The 20,850-nt window shown below is 36.2% G+C and overlaps 1 protein-coding gene across 1 annotated transcript in view; it reads left to right on the top strand.

Moving 5' to 3' along the window:
- The window catches only part of LOC135219394 (uncharacterized), a 12,081-nt gene extending 7,369 nt beyond the window's left edge, over positions 1–4,712 (top strand). The window contains exons 2-4 of the mRNA XM_064256136.1: positions 2,579–2,793; positions 3,207–3,354; positions 4,391–4,712. Of these exons, the coding sequence (XP_064112206.1) occupies positions 2,579–2,793; positions 3,207–3,354; positions 4,391–4,438 (411 nt within the window). The 3' untranslated portion in view covers positions 4,439–4,712. The remainder of the gene's footprint in view (positions 1–2,578; positions 2,794–3,206; positions 3,355–4,390) is intronic.
- Positions 4,713–20,850: the final 16,138 nt, after the last annotated feature.

Here is a 20,850-nt window from a genome sequence, read left to right as displayed (position 1 = left end):
GGTTATTCCTTTTTAATCTTTTTCATTATTACCACTACTAACAACCAATAAATTACTCTCAGAACTTGACATTAAGTTGCAATCACTCCTCTAGCCATTAAAGGTAAATGAGTTTTGCATTCACAGGAAGCTAGACGCAACTAAATCAGGTCGTAAGAGCAGTTTCGTTGATTTAAATGTTAATACGCCACTTCCTATAACACTTCTGTACCCAAGAAGAGTCCTTATTACGCCAAGTAATTGACAACTAAAGCTCATGTGAGCGGTTACAATATCACCAAGAAATTCCTAAACAATACTTGAAATACAACGAACACCTCGCACAGTACGTAATACATAAGGCATGAGGAGCCAGGCAAGATTCACAGTCGCTGCTTTTACAAGCATTAAAGGAAAAGATATATTTCCACAACAAAATCGTTTTTCAAGGTGTTTCTAAAGGGTTTTGTTTGAATATAGTATATATGTATATATATGTATATATATTAATTACATACATATATATATATATATATATATATATGTATGTATGTATGTATGTATATTTTATATATACTATATATATATATATATCATATATATATACATATATATATGTATAATATATATATATATATATATATATATATATATATATATATACATATTATATATATATATATGTATATATATGTGTATATATATATATATATATATATATAGTATATATATATATATATATATATATGGTTATATTATACCATCGTGCATCGGCCTGTTTGCTCTCTCCCCTCAGGACCAGTATTCGTGCTCTCCTCAAAGTATAGTTGGATCCACGGTCTAGGTTGGGTCAATATTCCCCTCCGGGAAGTGACTCCCAAATTGATTTTAAATAAATTTCAGACCTTAGGGAGAGTGGACTTATGCATCCTAGGTCTTTCCAGCTTTATACAATATATAATATTATGTATATATATATATAATACTATATATAATATGTATGTATGTTTGTATGTAGTATGTATATAATATATATATTAGAATAGAATACTTATATTATAATACATATACAATATATACAATAGACATATATATATGTTAATCGATATGGCTATATAACTATACATAGTATAGATTACATTATATATATAATATATATATGTATATATATATATACAATATATATATATGATATATAATATATGTGTATATATATATATCTTATATATACAATATATATATACGTATATATATGTATATAATATATAATACCATATGATATATAGATTTATTATATATGTGTATATAATTATATATATATCTATATATTATATATAATCTATATATATATTATATATAAAGCTGGAAAGACCTAGGATGCATAAGTCCACTCTCCCTAAGGTCTGAAATTTATTTAAAATCAATTTGGGAGTCACTTCCCGGAGGGGAATATTGACCCAACCTAGACCGTGGATCCAACTATACTTTGAGGGAGAGCACGAATACTGGGTCCTGAGGGAGAGAGCAAACAGGCCGATGCACGAGACCTGTTTATGTCCCGACCAAAAAAGGACCTTGGTCCCGACCATCAGTCTGTCGTCTAGACGCCGATGCAATACGTACCCTCTGCTGTAACTCGTTACTCTTCACATGACTCGTCAAGCAGACGCTGGGCGTCATCTGGAATCCGGCGGGCTCTTCTCTGATTTCTCACCGAGAAATCCTGGTTGGCTTTGTGACTTGACTTTGTGCTTGACTCCGCACTCGTAGGTTAGCTAAGGCTTGAACGAGAACCTGTATCGTGCTGCCCGTCCAGTTAGTTTCTTATAAAGGTATACAATCAGATGGGTGTGAGTCATCATGAACGAAAAATCGATGAAGCCTCTATGAAGTGTGGAGGCCATCTGATATGACAAATAAAAAATATAGTCATAATGACAGTGAAGATAATAAACGTCAATTCACTGAGAACGCAACAGTGAATATTCTGTAAATCTGAAATTAAGAATAAAAACTGCAAATCCTGTCAACTTGCATACTCCCAAAATTCTTGTTACCCAACAGACTAAGGTCTGTATCATCATTTATTGTAAACCTTTCGGTCAAATTTACTGTTCAATCGACCACATGAGGCTTTTTGTTTTGCTTGATTGTTGAATTCACAGCAAACATCTTATTGCTGTAGTTCTGTGTATGCTAAGTAGCTGACCACTTCATATTAATGACGCTCCATGAAATCATCTAAAGTATTATATAAAGCAAAATGCAAGCACATCTGTTCTCGTAATAGTAAGGCAATATGCGTAAACTTGAATAGTTAACGACTGGAAAATAACAGAAAATGACAAGAATCACGTAACTAAACCCACTACAATCATAGCACAGCAAATATTCAGGTGTTTCACTAAGGTAAGTACGGTGTTGGCAGACCTTTGATTTCGATGCAAAGCTGATTGAATTGTTGTTGTACCGTGAGCCAGGTTCCAGCCCTCTTTAAAAAGAGATTAAAATTATCTTTCTTCAGAAACTATTGAAATCCACTTTTGAGTTGGCAAACCCTCGAAATTAGTCTAAATTTATCTGTTCACCTTCTTTTCAGATGTTTCTCTTCAAGCTGTTCTTAGTCTCCTTCATTGGATATGTCAACGCTCGTCCTGGAGGATTCCAAGCCTCGGGTCATATCAAGGTTGTAGCACCTAAGATTTCAGTTGCACCCGTTGCTACATCTGTAACCTATTCTAACCCCGCTCCCGTCAAAGTAGTAGCTCCACCACCAGTAGTGGCAGCTCCAGTATCTACCATCACTACAGCAAGGTACACAGAGTTATTTTCAAGTAAACAGTGGAAGCTTAGACGTATAATTATGTCTGGTGTCTGCTTTAGCAGTTTTTTGGGACAAATATGCTTTAGTTAAGAATGTTTTTGTGTGCTAGGAAGCTCCTTTGTTTCATTGAAGAATTCCTGAATTCCTTCTGGGAGTTGACTAGTTCATTCAGTCCACCTGAATACATACTACGGAGCTCTTTAGTTGCATTCAGGATTCCCAGAGACCTGCTAGGAAGCTTCATAGTCTCATTTCAAGAATTCACCAGCAAGTGATTATTAAACTCATTGCTGAACTGAGTATCCATTACCACGAATACAACCTCACGAATTGTTAATTCATCTCAATACATTTATATTGATATTTTGACTATAGTAATTAATCTTTCCCTTGTTTTCCGCAGGTTCCATTATGACCCACAGCTCTTCACCAGGAAGGCTCAGCGGGTAGCCGGTGCCATCACTGACATCGTCAATGTTGTTGGAAATCTCGTTGTCAATTCACTTCGAGACTTGCCTCCTCCACCCAAAATTACCACCACTCACGTGCAGGTTAGACAAATATTTGATACCATTTTTATAAAAGTTCTGCTGGGAATGTTGCCTTCGCATAGTATTCTCTGCTGATTTATTTTCCTTTGATAGAACTTGATTATCAATGGCAACTATAATTTCGGTTTATTATGAGACACTTATGTAGTAATATCAGTTGCTTGAAGTAAATTTTGACTGAGTAGAAAGCAAGAGTTCACGGAGGCAGGATTCTAGACTTACCTTATTTCTGGTCATTAGAAAAATCTTAAACATTTTCATGAAAACAAGATATAAGTACGTATGACCTAAAAACTCAGATATTCACGTATTGCTTCAAATACCTAACAGTGGCTTAGGTTAGGTATTTATCCCTCGAACAACCATAGGTAAGGTTACGGAATTCAAAGGTTCACAGGCAGTCGGTCAGACCAGTAACCACCAATAGGAATCTTGTGAATTTTTTTTTATCCTTTTATCCTTTCTCTCTAGCTTATTGTACAGTATGTTGAAATACTTTGAAGACGGTTTCATTTGTATTAATTTTTGTATTTTCTGTTTATGGCAAGAATAGGTATTGCCCTAGTTATTTCGAAATTTGTGTAGAGACAAACTATAGGTTTTTATCTTGAGTTGTGAAAGCTTTATTTTCTTAGTAAGATGTGTTTATACGTATTAACAAAACTTTTTAACCGACAGCTTTGCTTCCAGTGAGAAGATAATTTTTTTGGAGACATTAATATCAAAATAAATACATTATAAAATTATAGCATCACTAGAATCAAGTTTTTGTCAAGCTATATGTTAGATTAATCTCCCATAAATTAAGTACTATTGAACCACCTTTATCATTCATAAATACTTATTTCTAGCAGCTAAACAGGATGAAATAATGGTATTGAGTATGTATCTTAATTCTGTAAGCGTCAGGTCCATCGTCATATCCAAAACTTTTTTTTTTTTTTTTATCCAGCTTGAATGAGCATTTCATTCCATCCTCAAAACATATTTGCTAAGCAATGTTATACTGATGCAAGCCGTTTTCTTTTTTATTCAGCAACCAGTTGCAGCCGTCAAAACTGTGACCAAGCAAGTGACTTGGTAGGGCAGTTAAGTGGCCTGATCATCAGAGTCATCTGAAATTTACCTCAGAAACCTGTTTCCAAACTTCACTTCGAATATTTTTGAAACCAACAAATTCTAAAGTATTTTTGTGACTGTTAACAGTATTATTTTCGATCATATTCACAAAAATCAAATTATTTGTTTAGAGAATAACACGTTTTTGAAAGAAATGGCATATTTTTGTATTATGGGAAATGGTCAAGCAGATGTATGCAATGAGTTTTGTAACCCTTAATAAAGGTTTTTTAACATAAGACCAATGTTTATTTAGGCGAATGAATCAATAATGAATTCCTGATTTTTGCACGAAGCACATGGAATAAGGATAGTACTCCAACCCAGAATCATACCCGAAGGCTATTACCTCACCAGGTAACAACGTTGAATGTTCCTTGGTCCAAGCATTAGGACGGTACGAATTACCTTCTCGATCCTCTCATATACCGCCGTTTTTACGGTATGAGTACAATGGTAAAACAATATTAGCCATCTGTCCATGACACCTGATCCACGTGATGAGTATGACCTGACTACATTCTGTCAGATGATGCTGTAACACATATGTCTGTGCTTCTGCACAGGTTTGGTTTGTTATTCATAACTGTAAAACTTAGCTCTATTAGTGTTTCGTGTTAGTGTTTCAGCAGCATTCTTTAAAATTTAATTCCCTTCCCTGTTGCATTTTTTCTTTTCATATATGACAAAGGTAAAGCCTTTTCCACCTTCATTAAACGTGGCTGTTTATGTATATCTCGCAATACTTGCTTCATGTTCTTTTGGTTTAGTTATTATTTCACTCTTTTTAAAAAAACATCTACTTTCTTAAGAACGCTTATACTTACCATGCTAGAGGCTCCCTATGGCTCGAAACTGGTATGCTCACACTTAAGCTTGCATACAATGACGAATTGCTGAAGCAGGCTCATGCCACACCCAAAGGTGGGCAGAAATCCAGTTTCGATAACAGAGGCATTAACTTACCATTCTAGAGGTCGCCTACGGCTCGAAACTGGTATGCCCACACTTAAGCTGGCGCAGCAAGTTTTCATGACTTAATCCATTAGTGATCCATAAATGTTGCCCCTCACCAGTGATCCATATAAGTTGAATTAATCAGGTGATCAGCAGAGTTTTATGATCAGTTTTTCTATATGACCAGCTGCTGAATTAACTTGCTGTACAGTACCTCTGACTATGATAAGATCTGATGCCTCAAACCGAGAGGGCATCTCCATGACAGCGCCACCACTCTTTTCGGTGAACTCTAGCAGGGTCCTTCCCTGGATTCCGTTGATGGCCCTGTGGAATGACCTTGGGATGTCCAGTTCAATGGTGACGATCCTTTCCATATCCTTTAGGCAAGTGGATGGGACTTCGTTTCCCTATGAACATTATAAAAGTGTCCCATCTTGAAAGAGAGAGCCCATTTGTCCGTTTTCCAAGTAGCGAGAACATCCTCCTGTCAGTCTTTGGCGGATCGGGTTCCTTTAGAGAATTGTCTCTTTTGGTCCTTTGGCTCCCATCCGCATTTTCAGCACATTCATCTTTTTCCTTTACATTTGCCTTATTTTGGTTTGTTTCAGTGTGTCCATCACTAGCAGGATTTCTCTCAGGTGATGCTTTGGAAGTTGTTATCATCTTTCCCTGGCGTGAGTTTCTGAGGCCTCTCAATTTCGTATTTTCGTGTAGTTCGTTGCAGACATTCTCTTCTTTGTCTGAGTTGGCTTCATTACCTTGGCATTCTTTTTCAATTGCCTTCTCTACCTTATTTACAGGTCAACCTTTGCAGACTATTACTTCTCTTTCTAGGTTAACTGGGCCTTCTTTTACAATTTGCTTTTCTTTTTGTTCTTCCAAGTCCTGAGGTTTTACTTGATCTTCATTTGTTTCTTCCTTAATTTCTTCACGTTCTCCTGTTGTCTCTGGTTAAACCATTATTGTGTTGTTCCTAGGGGAAACAACCGAGTGGACTAGATGATCCAATCTTGCCCGCTTGTTGATCCACCCACCGAAAAAGTACTTTTGCTTACTTCGAAAGGAGAGTAGAGGTCTCGAGGTGTTCCTCCCACCACCGATGACTCATGACTGGTGCCCATCTCCAGTGTCAGGACGTATTAAAGTACTTTTTCGGAGGGTCAATCAACAAGCGGGCAAGACTGGATCAGCTAGTCCACTAGGTTGTTTCCCACATTTGTAGTTTATACTTGCTCTTGACTTTTCTCGGCGTTATTTTTCTCCAAGTCTTTATTATCTCTGATTAGATTGGTTTCCTTTTCCAACTGGACTCGGTTTTGTTCATTGGCCCTTTTCAGTTCTTCTTTCAACAGGCGAACTGATTTTTCCATTTCATCATTGCTCTTTATTTTCATCTGCAGCTAGTCATTCATCTTCTGGAGTTCAGCAATGGCTTTATTTGCATCGCATTTTCTTTCTCTGCCTCCCTCTCTTTCTGGAGGGCTTCATAATCATCGGGGACGAGGTCAGCCTCTGCTTTCAGCTGTTGGTTGGTCTGTCGGAGATTGTTGATTGTTATGGTCGACCGTTCAATCGCTGCCTTGCCTTTCTATTCGCCTGAATGCTTTCAAGCACATTATTGAGACGGACAATGCCTGCTTGCTGCTGGTCTTTTATTTGCTTCAGATCGTTGGTGTTTTCAGTCCACCTGTTAGTCTCTGCCGCTTTGTCTTTCTCGACGACATTGATCTTACTGGAGAGGCAACCAATCTCTCTTTCCATCTCCTCCTTCCTTTCTTCAAAAAGTGCTATCTCTTGCTCGAGTAACTTTTCCATTTCTTCTAATTTTTCATGGTCTTTGGTGTCACTTGGCTCTTCAGTCAAATTTTGGTCTTTCTCCTGTGTAACACCAGCGATGGCTGTCCGTCGACCACCACCGTATTCTAGAGTTAACTTCTTACTTTTCTTCTGCGTTTCTATCCTTATCCATTCCTGATAGCCAAGCCATCAAAAACAAAATTCCTCCAAAAGTCAAGCACAAGCCAGAAAACATGCAAGCTAGTCTAACCTTATGGATGGGAAGAGTTTCCAGTTGTTTTTCCAGGTTTCTGGCCATGAGTTCGCACCGTTGTTGATCCTGTCTGGATTTCCAAAGTATTCCAAGCACAGGATAGAATGACACAATCCAGTGAAGGCCAGCAACGAATAAGCTGGCCCATAATAATAGGTGGCCTCAAACTAGGCCTTTTTTTCTCCAGCAGCGAGCCGTTGCTGCCGAAAATGGAAAACCGGGAGCTTTTAGCTCGAGATTTTAGCTTCCCGTCTGGACGGGAAGCAGCAAGCACGAACCGCGAGCGACCATGTATTGTAAACAAACAAGATGGCTGCTGCTGATAGGATGTACTCTCAGACCTTTGGCTTCTCTTCTCCTGAGCCACTCTCGAACCCACAAACGTTTTTTGTTCTCTTGCATTCACGTAAGATTCCGAGAAAACACATCACTGCAGCACATCTTGCAACAGTCCGACAATTTCTGGGCGCCATGATGATATCAGCTGATCAGATTCAGTTTTGTTTACTTTTTCCTACTGCTCCTCGAAACCACGAGGTCCTAGTGTGACGATACAACACTTTTGCTCGCGAGCATCGGCTGGATGCTGGCGAAAACCACGAGCAAGAAATGACTAGTGTGATACCTTAGACTGCTATCAAGACGAGCACGGAGATTAAACCTTGAGAATAGAGCTTCCAGTAAAACCACGACGGTCATCAAAGCTTGAAGGCAAACTGCTTTAAGCAGTGTGAAGAACATTTTACAATGTACTAAGCAGATGACGGCACCCAATTCATTCCATGTTCTGAAAATTCCACGAGCTTCATGGACTTTGAAGACGGAATTCTCACTGGGATTTCGACTCTCGAGGAATGTCTAGACGTTTCCCAGAAGTACTTGCATGTAAACACGTGCACACACACATACACGCACATGGAACCTGAAGACTGAGTTTGTGTCTTCAGATTCTAGGGCTTTCTCGGACATACTTGCACGTACGCACACGCATACACACACAAACATACACATACGCATATGAATATGAATGTATATAAATATTATATATACATATATATACGCACACACATATATACATGTAAATGTGTGAATCTACATATATATATTGCTTAAAATTTGTTATGCTCTGGATCAATGGTGTTCTCTTCGGTGATGTCTGACGCATAGTCAATAATTACAATTATTGCATAATTATTAACCCGCTATGTGTTATACATCACCGAAGAGAAAACCATTGACCCTCAAGGTAACAAATTTTAAACAAAGTGTTGATTGGGATACTGATCTCTTACTGTTTATGTTTAACCTTAATCAACTCTTTATGAACTGGGTAAATTTGCAATCTAATGCAGTCCCTACAATCTTGTCTATAATCTGAAACATATTATTGTTGAAGCTTTAGGCAAATGAGAATATTTCTGGGTATAGTTGATGAGTATTGCAGTGTGTTTTTGTATACTCCATAGGATTCACAAGCATATCATGACGTATGAAAGTGACATGTTTTTATTTAAATACTCGCGATTTATTATTTCGGTGAAAGACAATTATATTGAGATGATTTCAACTTAAATGGTGGTTTTGGAACACTAAAGCAATTTGAAAATTATCAATAAATAACCGTATCCAACATTCAAGTGATGAGTAAGAATTATTTATTCCTCAAATAGATTCTAACAGACACTTGAGATCCACCTGCTGGGTGAATCGAAAGATATTCATTAGTTTGCTTCTCAGGAAGACGATTTATTTTTTGTTTGTTTGTTTGATTGTGTGTTTTAGAGTATGTGGACTCTACTTCTAGTATTGTTTAGCAAACAGCTGCTTTTGTAACGAAAGTTTTCCATGCATGCGAATATAAATTACAACTCTGTATGATTTTCATAAGTAACATACATCGCTGAAAGTACCTAACTAGATACGGTACAATGGAATAAAAAGCTCTCTACGTTCTTCTTAGTCAGGAATGCACAACCTATATTCTTTTGGTGTCTTGTCTCGTTTTGAAGATGTTTTGCTTTCCTTTATGGAGATAAAACCATTTTGCATTGGTTCCTGTTGAACTGCTTTTCGAGAAAAACTTATTTCTAGAACCTGTTTTCTTACTTTTATTGTGAGTATTTTCCCCTTGCATATACAGTAATTTATCACCCGTTGGATGGTTTGCAAACCAAAATAAAAGTTAATTTGATTTTTAATGTTGCATTGATGTCACGAAATACTGAGATATATTATCTTTCGTAAAATGTGAATTGTGAGCTACATAAGTGTTCTGTGACGGTGCGTAATTTCCAAACAAACGGTGCAGCAAGCCTTACAGTGTTCAGGAATTGTACATTAGAAAATCGTTAGTTTTGTGAATTTATTCAGATTGATTGATTAGAAACTTGTTAAATCTCTAAAGATAGATTAGAAATTTGGTAAATCTTGCAAAATAGATTAGAAACTTGTTAAATCTCTCAAGATAAATTAGAAACTTGTTAAATCTCTCAAGCTAGAATAGAAACTTGTTAAATCTCTCAAGATAGATTGGAAACTTGTTAAGTCTCAAGATAGATTAGAAACTTATTAAATCTCTTAAGATAGGTTAGAAACTTTTAAATCTTTCAAGATAGATTGAAATCTTGTTAAATCTCTCAAGATAAATTGGAAACTTGTTAAATCTCTCAAGATAGGTTAGAAACTTGTTAAATCTCGTAAGATAGATTAGAAACTTGTTAAATCTCTCAAGATAGGTTAGAAACTCGTTAGATCTTTCAGGATTGAAAACTTGTTCAATCTCTCAAGATAAATTGAAAACGTGTTAAATCTCTCAATATGTATTAGAAACTTGTTAAATCTGTCAATATGTATTGGAAACTTGTTAAATCCCTCAATATAAATTGGAAACTTGTTAAATCTCTCAAAATAGGTTAGATACTTTTCAAATCTTTCAAGATAGATTAAAAACTTGTTAAATCTCTCAAGATAGGTTAAACACTTGTTAGATCTTTCAGGATAGATTGAAAACTTTTTAAATCTCTCAATAAATTGAATACTTGTTAAATCTCTCAATATGTATTGGAAACTTGTTAAATCCCTCAATATAAATTGGAAACTTGTTAAATCTCCCAAGATAGGTTAGATACTTGTTAAATCTCGCAGGATAGGTTAGAAACTTGTCAAATCTTTCAAGATAGATTAGAAACTTGTTAAATCTCTCAAGATATGTTAAAAGCTTGTTAGATCTTTCAGGATAGATTGAAAACTTTTTAAATCTCTCAAGATAAATTGAATACCTGTTAAATATCTCAATATGTATTGGAAACTTGTTAAATCCTTCAATATAAATTGGAAACTTGTTAAATCTCTCAAGATAGGTTAGAAACTTGTCAAATCTTTCAAGATAGATAAGAATCTTGTTAAATCTCTCAAGATAGGTTAGAAACTTGTTAAATCTCTCCGTATACAAAATTTTTGCATAGAATGAGAGAAGCTAAGTCAAAGATGTGAAAATATTTTGAAACTCTCGAATTAGTACCCTAGGGCTACGTTAAGTAGCATTTAATAGCAATATCAGTGAGAGAATGGCCATATGACATTACTTTAGGCTCATTGAACGTGTTTCAGGAGCTAGGAGTAGTAAGTAGTATTAGCAGTTCCACTGATATTATTGTAATTCAAAGGCTCATATTGTTATCCCTGGTCTATTAGGCGTCGTTTACCAGAGAGTAAGAGCACTAATAGTAATGATAGTTTTAGTAGTAGTATTAATAGTGTCATTAACATTAGTAGTAATTCGGAGGCTTGTATTAAAACTAGGTCTGTGAAGCCTGGCGTCGTTCGTTAGCAAGTAGGAGCACTGATAGCATTAGTTACTGCGATATAGTAATTATAGTAGCATTAATCGGTAGTAATAGTAGTAATTGCAGTGCTGTTAGTAACAGCAGCAATTCAGACTCGTATTAGTAACCCAAATCGATGAGGCGTCGTTCAACAGCAAGTGGGAACATTAATAGGATAAATAGCGACGGTAGTAGTAATAGTAGTAGCAGTAGCAATCGCGGTAATAGCGCCTTAATTTAATAGACGTTGTGTCCCGAAAAGAGACTACTGGGCAATTAAAAGCAATTTCACCTGATGGAGATATATATCAAAATTGCCTGCAGATACTACCTAGCTATTTTGTAGTTCCCGAGTCTCTTAATTCGTTTATTTTTCATTGAAGTTTAAGGTGAGGTTGGGCCCCACTATTATGTTAGATATTTATTCATATTGACTCGGGGTCTCTTCCCGGCACTTTTTTTTTTAGCAAGATTCGGGTCGTATGAGGAGCTCTATGATCCTAGCATCAAAATAACCTCCCACGTTAGGAGTAGTGCTGTCAGTGCACCTTACGCGGTACACTGTAGACATTACTTAAGATTCTTTGCAGAGTCCCTTCGTTCCCTACTTGCAACTCATTTCATTCCTGTTACTGTACCTCCATTCATATTCCCTTTCTGCTATCATGCTATCCACCCACTCCTAACAATAATTTGTTTCATAGTGCAACTGCTTTGAGGTTTTCCTCCTGTTACAACCTTTCAAACCCTTCTAATCTCAATTTCCTTTTCAGCGCTGAATGACCTCTTAGGTCCCAATAATTGGCCTTTGGCATGAATCTAATATTTTATTCTGTTCATAATAACGAATTGCAGCTCAACGCTACATACCCATTTGTCAGTAAGGTAACATAAAAGTTGTGTGGAATTTCAAGAAAATAGTACCAAAGGTAGACCTTGGAACTGGCAACAACGGATTACATTTTGGGAGATCCGGGTTTGAATAAGGGGCCTTTTGGGTTAGGAAGGATGGTTTAGCCTCATTCAGGTTCGTTCTCTTGCTTTACACTAAGAATTTATACTGAGTGTTAGCTAAGGGTAAGAACCCACCCACATTTGAGCCACAGCAAGTGTAAGGAAAACGAGTTACCATTTTATATATATATATATATATATATATATATATATATAATATATATATATATAAAATATATATATATCATATATATACATATATATAGTAATTTTATATATATGATATATAAATTATATTATATAATATATATATAGATACACTGTTGTAGGAGGAAGTACATCCCAGGTGGTCCTTAAAATACATTTATTACGACGCAGTCTTCCTCGACAACTCTTTACCTTACGTGAGCTGTTGCCGGTCATTTCTGGTTTGTTCCTTCTGACTTCTGTCCTTCCTTTCTCTCTTGATGGTTGGTTCTGCTACAATTAGTTATCATTTTTTTTTATCTTGTCGTTAAAAACAGTCTCCATTTACGTTCTGTATTATGTATTTGTATGTATGGTTTCCTGCTTATTGTATGTAACTAAGTATTTGGAATACTTCGTGACAAGAAAACTGGGTAAACCCGGGCACTTAAGAGGAAAAAGGAGGGACAGTTGGAAAGAAACAAGATGAGGATGGTGAAATGGATTGTTGGACTATAGCTACTGGAAAGGAGGGAGAGTCAAGATATGAGATTTTGTGGTATATATGTAATGTAAAGGAGAAGGCTAGGGAAGCTCGTCTGAGATACTATGGCTACGTAATAAAAAGAGGGGCGTGGAACCAATCAAGCAGTGTGGTCCGGGAGCTGATGAGATGAATGGATGTGGTGAGGAGAGATATGGAAAAGGTGGGACTGGGGGAAGATGCATGGAGTAGAAATAGATGGAGAAAGATGACCCTCCTAACAATAATTTGTTTCATAGTGCAACTGCTTTGAGGTTTTCCTCCTGTTACTCCTTTCAAACCCTTCTACTCTCAATTTCCCTTTCAGCGCTGAATGACCTCTTAGGTCCCAATAATTGGCCTTTGGCCTAAATCCAATATTTTATTCTGTTCATAATAACGAATTGCAGCTCAACGCTACATACCCATTTGTCAGTAAGGTAACATAAAAGTTGTGTGGAATTTCAAGAAAATAGTACCAAAGGTAGACCTTGGAACTGGCAACAACGGATTACATTTTGGGAGATCCGGGTTTGAATAAGGGGCCTTTTGGTTAGGAAGGATGGTTTAGCCTCATTCAGGTTCGTTCTCTTGCTTTACACTAAGAATTTATACTGAGTGTTAGCTAAGGGTAAGAACCCACCCACATTTGAGCCACAGCAAGTGTAAGGAAAACGAGTTACCATTACATATATATATATATATATATTATATATATATATATATATATATATATATATATATATATATATATATATATATATATATATATATATATATATATATATATAAATCTTTCGACCTTACTAGTCCTACTGTAGGGCAGGATCGGCCGCTCGAGTCATCTTTCTCCATCTATTTCTACTCCATGCACCTTCACCCATCCCCACCTCATCCATATCCCTCCTTACCACACTACTTGATTGGTTCCACAGCCCCTCTTTTTATTACGTAGCCATAGTATCTCAGACGAGCTTCCCCAATCTTCTCCTTGACATTACATATACCACAACTTCTTCTTATATCGTGACTCTCCCTCCTTTCCAGTAGCGATCGTCCAACAATCCATCTCACCATCCTCATCTTGTTTCTTTCCATCATCCTTCCATTTTCCTCGTAAGTGCCCATGTTTACCCAATTTTCTTGTCGCGAAGTATTTCAAATACCTAGTTACACACAATAAGCAGGAAACCATACATACAAATAAATAATACAGAACGTAAATGGTGATTTTGTTTTTAATTATGACTTTGATTGTGGAAAGAATTCAACTGACTAGATATATATCTAAAATTACAAATATCCACACATTTACTAATTTGTTCACTTACAATGTTACTTTCAACAATGCCCAACTTTCCACCAAAGGTTTTTTTTTAACGAAATGAGGGCGCCTTTAATGCTTGGACAGGTCACCAGAAGATGCATTGAAGGTGCCCTCATTTCGTTAAACAATACCTTTGATGGAAAGTTGGGCATTGTTGAAAATATTATGAGCGAAAAATTTAGTAAATGTGCGGGTATTCGTAATTTTATAAATATATCTTATCAGGTGAATATTTTCCAAAATCAAAGAGATAATTTGGAAATAAATCACTTTGTTGGCTCTTTAGCGGAAGACTCGAGGTTTTTTCCGCCAAGGTCACGAAGAAGTTTAGAATTGACAAGAGCCCAACGACCTGATTAAACAGCTTTACTTTCTGTAATCGTTTGTTTGTATGTATGGTTTCCTGCTTTTTTGTCTCCTGAGCTGTCTGTTATACTCCGTTTGTGATGAAACAGGAGAACATGTCCTGATGGTGTGACCACGGGTCACGTTTCATGACCCGTGGTCACACCATCAGGACATGTGATCCTATATCCCAGGTCATCCTCTGATATTGGGATTTTTTTTTTTTACATGACTGTTATCATCTCCCTTCAACCTCCAACTCGCATTTCTATACGAACTGCAATTTCCTAACCTAATAGTTCACTGTGTTCACTATCCATTTCCTTCACTATCATTAAAAACTTATTTTTTTCTAATCGATACCGACTTTATTACTCTTGCTTTCATGATGGATTCGATGATGATGTAAATGCCCCATATCCTTTGGCTTCTGGTTCTAAAAATCCTTTGCTGCTAGTCGTTTTCTCTTCACGTGAATTAGACAGTTTAGCAGTTAGGTAGTATCCTGAGCTACTCTGATTTATAACCCTGCAAGAACAGCTTCCACCTAAAGGATTGGATAGCTCGTAACAACTGTTTAGAAACTAGTGTGCTTTGCCACAAACATTCTTGCAAAGAATGAAATTTCAGCGGTGCTGCATAATGTGGGTTTCTGCGTGTGCATGAGTGTGCACAAGCGCGCCTAAAGTGCCTGTGGGGAAAAATTTTCACCCCTTTATTTGCGTCTGAAAAACAGTGACGAGAAATTGTATATCTAAAGGAAGCTTATGATGCATTGTGGGGGTTCTGAGAGTGCAGGGTGCACAAGAGCAATCGTCGTGTGTATATTAATATCAAAACTAATGTAAGATTGCAAACATGAGTGAGTGGTTTGGTGTAAAAGTAGGTCTAGTAGAGGAGTTTGCCTCCATGGCTTTTCAGTATTTTTATGGCTGCAGTAATTACAGAAATTAAAGAAGAGGCAGGATGTTTAGGCAATAAATTAAGGGGTGACGTTTGCTGGTGATAAAGTATAAGCTGGTGATGATCAAACGAAGCTACAGAGACTAGTGCAATAGGTTGAAAGGGGTAAAGAGTGAATGTTGGACGAGAAAGACTACAAAAATAGTTATTGGAAGGTATAAATATGGAAAGCTGCCAAAATTTTATTTATAAAAATGAAAGATGTGAGATTTGCCTACATGAGGGTTCATCAACGTTCCAATATTTAAAGTATGAATGTAGCAGTAACTGTTGTGTTGCTTCTTCTCAAGATCAACTCCATAGTAGGGGAAACTCGAATTGGAACTGTAAATGTGGTCTACATAGGACACTGGATCTCCCCCACCCAAAGCTTTTCATTGACAGTTTCTATAATTATTTGTGCAACTCGTTCAGAATTCGCTTTAGAGAAACATCTCCGGTCCATCTTTTCAGATGACCAACAAGTAAGTGTAGTATTTAGAAAGTCTTTCAAGATTATGGGGTACTCTGAAGAAATTATTTTACTTTTTAACTCTTCCATGATTTGAATATTGTTCCCAGTCAGTCTTCAGCAGCCGAACCATAGCTTAAATTACTGGAAAAACTAAGAGTTCATCCGTTGCACTCATATCTTTCCAGACTACTCTGTACCAAGTAGTACTACACAATCAGTTATTTCACTCTTAATTTTTCTTAGCGAAATTCTTTGCTACACTTTTCTAAAGGTTTCATATACAAGCTGTGACCAGGGTATGAAATGATTTTCTTGTTCATGTAGTAAAATCATTAAACTTCAGAAGTTCAAATTGGGTGCAATTTCTTTCAGCAGCTTCAAATTGTTTCTTCATGATTTTGTCTTTGTTTGGTCTCCTGTGGCTTAATTTTTACGTCTTTCTCTTTTTTTCCGTCCTGGACAAATTTCCCCGTTGATGCTCTAGGGCTTGAAGTGTTCTTTTACTACTAGGGTTGCAGCTTGGCTTATAATAATAATAATAATAATAATAATAATAATAATAATAATAATAATAATAATAATTTATTAAGTCATCACCATTATCATTTGTGCATATCACAAATATCTACAATGACCCCGTAATTAACTGATTTCTTCAGGCTTTCTAGATGCACTTCTACTGGGCCCTTTGAATCTAGATATAAAAACAGCGATTACGCCAATTGCCTCCCGACCGAGAGGACAAGTTTTCGAGTCCCCAGCGAAGGCAACGCGATAAGAACATGTTCTGCTGAAATTCATTGTGTATGTGTTGACCAAAGCAGTAAATTATAAACCCAGTAGTTATTGACGAAAGCGAGTTGCAGGAACGGGGTAGAAGGGGAGGGCGGTAAGAAACATGGACTAGACACATGAATTTGGATGAGCAGTAAGGGTTAAAGGCTCTATTTAAGGCCTTTTCAAAACTATCGTTAACAACATTATCAATATTGTTTATAGATTTCACATGAATAATATCGTTGTTTGCAGGATTTACTGTAATGGAAGGGGGAGTTGTTACTTATTGACTGTAGAATTTACCTATATAGATTTTTATTGCATGTGTAGGATAGTCTACGTACTTCCCAGATGAGGATTGGTGCTGATGCGTTTTTAGCGTAGGTCTACCAAGTTTCAATTTTGGCTTAACATGCAAAACAGTAATCAACAACTACAGTATTTTGATGTAATCTGGTGTAGCAAGAACCATCGTAATTCTGTGATTTAGAAAGACACTACTTTTCCTTTTTGGATATATCTTGTATGTAAGTAATTGCTCTTATAAATTGGATGTTATCTAATCTCTTCTTTCTGGTTTTGCTAGCAGTTTTGGTTTCACTGATAGGTCTAGTGTGCCAGACTGCCGGTAAACATTTTTCGTTATTCAGCATCGGATAACCTTTTATGATTGATTGACTGAATATAAAATTTAGGCCAAAGGCCAAGCACTGGGACCTATGGGGTCATTCAGCACTGAAACGGAAATGACAGTACATAAAAAGTTTGAAAAGTGTAACAGGAATAAAACCTCGCAGTTGCACTATGAATCAATTGTTAGGAAAGGGTGGAAAGTATGATGGAAGAAAGTGAATATGAAAGGAGGTATTACAGTAAAAGAAACGAAAGGGGTTGCAGCTAGGGGCCGAAGGCACACTGCAAACAACCTTAGGTAATGCCTACAGTGCACTGCATGAGATGCACTGAAGGCATTACCTCCCCTATGTGGAACAACCATTTATGGATCCTTGTTTTATTACTCTATGTGATTGCTTCCACTTCATTTTTTTCTAGATCGGCAAATTCCTCCGATTCTTGGTTTTGAGCATTTCTGACACACCCAATGTATTAAGATTTCTTTCTGTTGAAATCTAGGCTTCTCTATTACTTGTGTGATTAGTATAATTATTTTGTGTACATTTTCCGACGCTTTTGCAAGTAGAATTCATGAATAGTTCACTGAAACATTAAATTCAAATTTGATATTGCTGTTACATGGTCATGCCAATTCTAATAACATTTTTAGTTCAATGTTACTTATACAGATGAAGCATTTGAAATACAGAATGCACATCTTAAGATGTTAAACCTTTTGAAGTAGTATTATAAAACAATATTTCCAACAGCCTCTGAATTGGAGAGATTTAGGAACATAAGATGTGATTTCTTTGTCACAGGATTTTTCTATTTGGTGGCACGTTTTGGCCACTGAACTGGTATTTGTCACCTTTAGTGAGAAATCCACATTTTTCTTACTGTGTATGATTCACATTTCGATGTTTTCAGTGTTGATGTGTATTTTTTAAGTCATACGTACTGTTCTTTAGCGATTTGTTTCACCCTCTACTGTCAACACTGTCATTCCTTCAAACACACTGTTCATGGTGTGCATTGACTCTTAAATTTTCAGTTGTAACCATCATATGTTTTCTTGAAGGCTAGTCGTGATTTCAACGATCTGTACAGTCTCTCTGATATGTTTAAAGGACAAATCTTTGATGAGCCTTTTGAAAGGAGCAAATATTCCCGTTTATGCAATTTTCTATTTGAAACAACCAATTTTTAGTATGTACCAAAAACAGATTCAGAATAGATGAGTTTGGATATGGTCTGTATTTGGCATCTTTTAATTTTTTCCACTCATATTTCCTGAAATTTTCAGTGATTTTTGTATCTTTCCTCAATTCCTGAAAATGCAACTTTGAAGAACTGGTTCATACTTTGGTTTCCAGTATTTAAAAAGGTAGGATTAATTATCATAAGATATAATGATTAAATTTCCTTAGTGCAATTCATGTGCCTGCCAAAGTCATAATTTAAGGACAGACCCTCAAAGTGTCTTTTGTTTTGTAAGTGACCTAGATTTTACTTTTTTTATTTTGGCAGTAATCACTCAACAGCCCAAGCTTTTGAACAACATTTAGGAATAAATGAGATGCTCATGATCACACTACTCAAAGTTAAAGTTGGCCCTTAGCATTGGTCGTTGGTTACATGTATCATGTAGAGTGAGAGGAACACTAAGCTTAAGCTTATTACAGTAGGGTGACAAACTCCTTTATGCATAGTCTAATAGTGAAAAACTAATAACAATTGACAATGAACTTAAGGTTTAGGTATTAATCACAAGCTAAACTTTTCTTCTTTTTTTTCAAGGGGATCACAGATGACACAGAAGATCAAGAATGCTCATTTGGTTTAAATATAGGCAGACACTAAAGTAAATGGATTAATTATTCACTTGAAAATAACAATGGAGTTACAAGATGCACAGTAATAACAAATGCTTGGTAAGAATGCAAGTAGAACTTAGAATGAACACTGCTATTACAAATGCACAAAAGAGAATGGGAAGACTGAACAGCAGTGTAGGGCAGTGTGGGTCTGTAGTTTGTGACGCGTATGACCTTCCCTTTACTCCTGCACAAAACCATGCTCATTCATAGCAATTTTAGCTATGCTATTAGTGTATAGGAAGTAGAATGTTATCTAAGGCCTTTGTTTATTATTAGTACAGTGACCATTATCTTCCAAAATCTGGTATTTTTGGATCATTTAATGTAGATGCCAATGCACTATTACAATACAGAAAGCACTGAAGGTAGAAATATGAATGGTGTACATTGACAAGGTGGTAAATACATCATTACAAACTTCTGCCAGGAAACCCACTGCTGCCCTCCTATCCCTTCCTTACATGGAGTGCCACCTAGTCGGCCCTAGTGCTTATCTGTAGTTTTGCTAAGTCTCTTGACTCCAAAGAGCACTGCATTTTTCTTGACCCACGTTGTCAAATTTATTTTGCGTTATCTTGCTCAACTTTTCACTTCTACTGTGAGAAAAACTCCTTTATGCCATCCCTGAGGGTCTGCAGTGTGATTTAGTGGTCTGGTTATTAAATTAATTAATCATAATAATAATCCATCAATATCTGGAGTGAAAAAAGCACAGCTTTGTCAGCTTTGATATGAACAGGTTGTTTTCCTACTTAGGAATGTCTCACCAATCCTTTAAGCATCGCTCTACACATTGCATGGCAGTCTAATTCTTGATCTATTGCTTTTAGTCAAATAATGGATTAGTTAAACAAAATTTGTAACTCATATGAACAGTATGTATAAGAAACTTTTCTTCTATGTTCAGTAATAAACATTTTAAAATAAAATAACATGGAACATTACATCAAATGTTTAAAATCTTTAATTTCAGTCACTGGATTATTTTATTCTATGCCCTTTCTATAAAATAAGGTACACATAAATTGTAAATTTTACCTGTGTAAAGTAAGTGAACTAACACAGACTGAGAATTATGAATCCTTGAAAATTGGGTAACATAAGCACTGCACCACTCCAATATCATGGTGTCATGGGAGTGTGCTAGTGATATATTGGAAGCCCTTTTAAATGTTTCAAGACTCAAAATTTGTTTTGGCAATTTGTCAATCAGTTTGCTGGGAGTTTGACTTTGGCTACAACTAAAATGTGGAATAGTTTGCCTAGAGCAGTTGTGGAATCTTTGGTATCTTCTGATCCCCAAATTTTTTTTTCAAGGAGCAAATTCATTCCTACTTTCTGCTGACATCTCCTGAATTCTGTATCAACTTTATTTTTCATTCCCTCATATTCATTTATTTATCACATGCTCCTATAACTTATCTCTCTCTGCAAGCTGATTTCCCTTAGGAACCCTCTTGGGCTTATATAGTCCATTGACTCTGTCAACAAGAGTTTTCAGTGAAAGATCTAAAGAAAG

The sequence above is a fragment of the Macrobrachium nipponense genome, chromosome 1 (genome assembly GCF_015104395.2).
Source record: "Macrobrachium nipponense isolate FS-2020 chromosome 1, ASM1510439v2, whole genome shotgun sequence".
In the NCBI taxonomy this organism is placed as follows: Eukaryota; Metazoa; Arthropoda; class Malacostraca; order Decapoda; family Palaemonidae; genus Macrobrachium; species Macrobrachium nipponense.
Note: the sequence above shows the minus strand (reverse complement) of the source record. Positions and strands in the feature narration are given on the sequence as shown.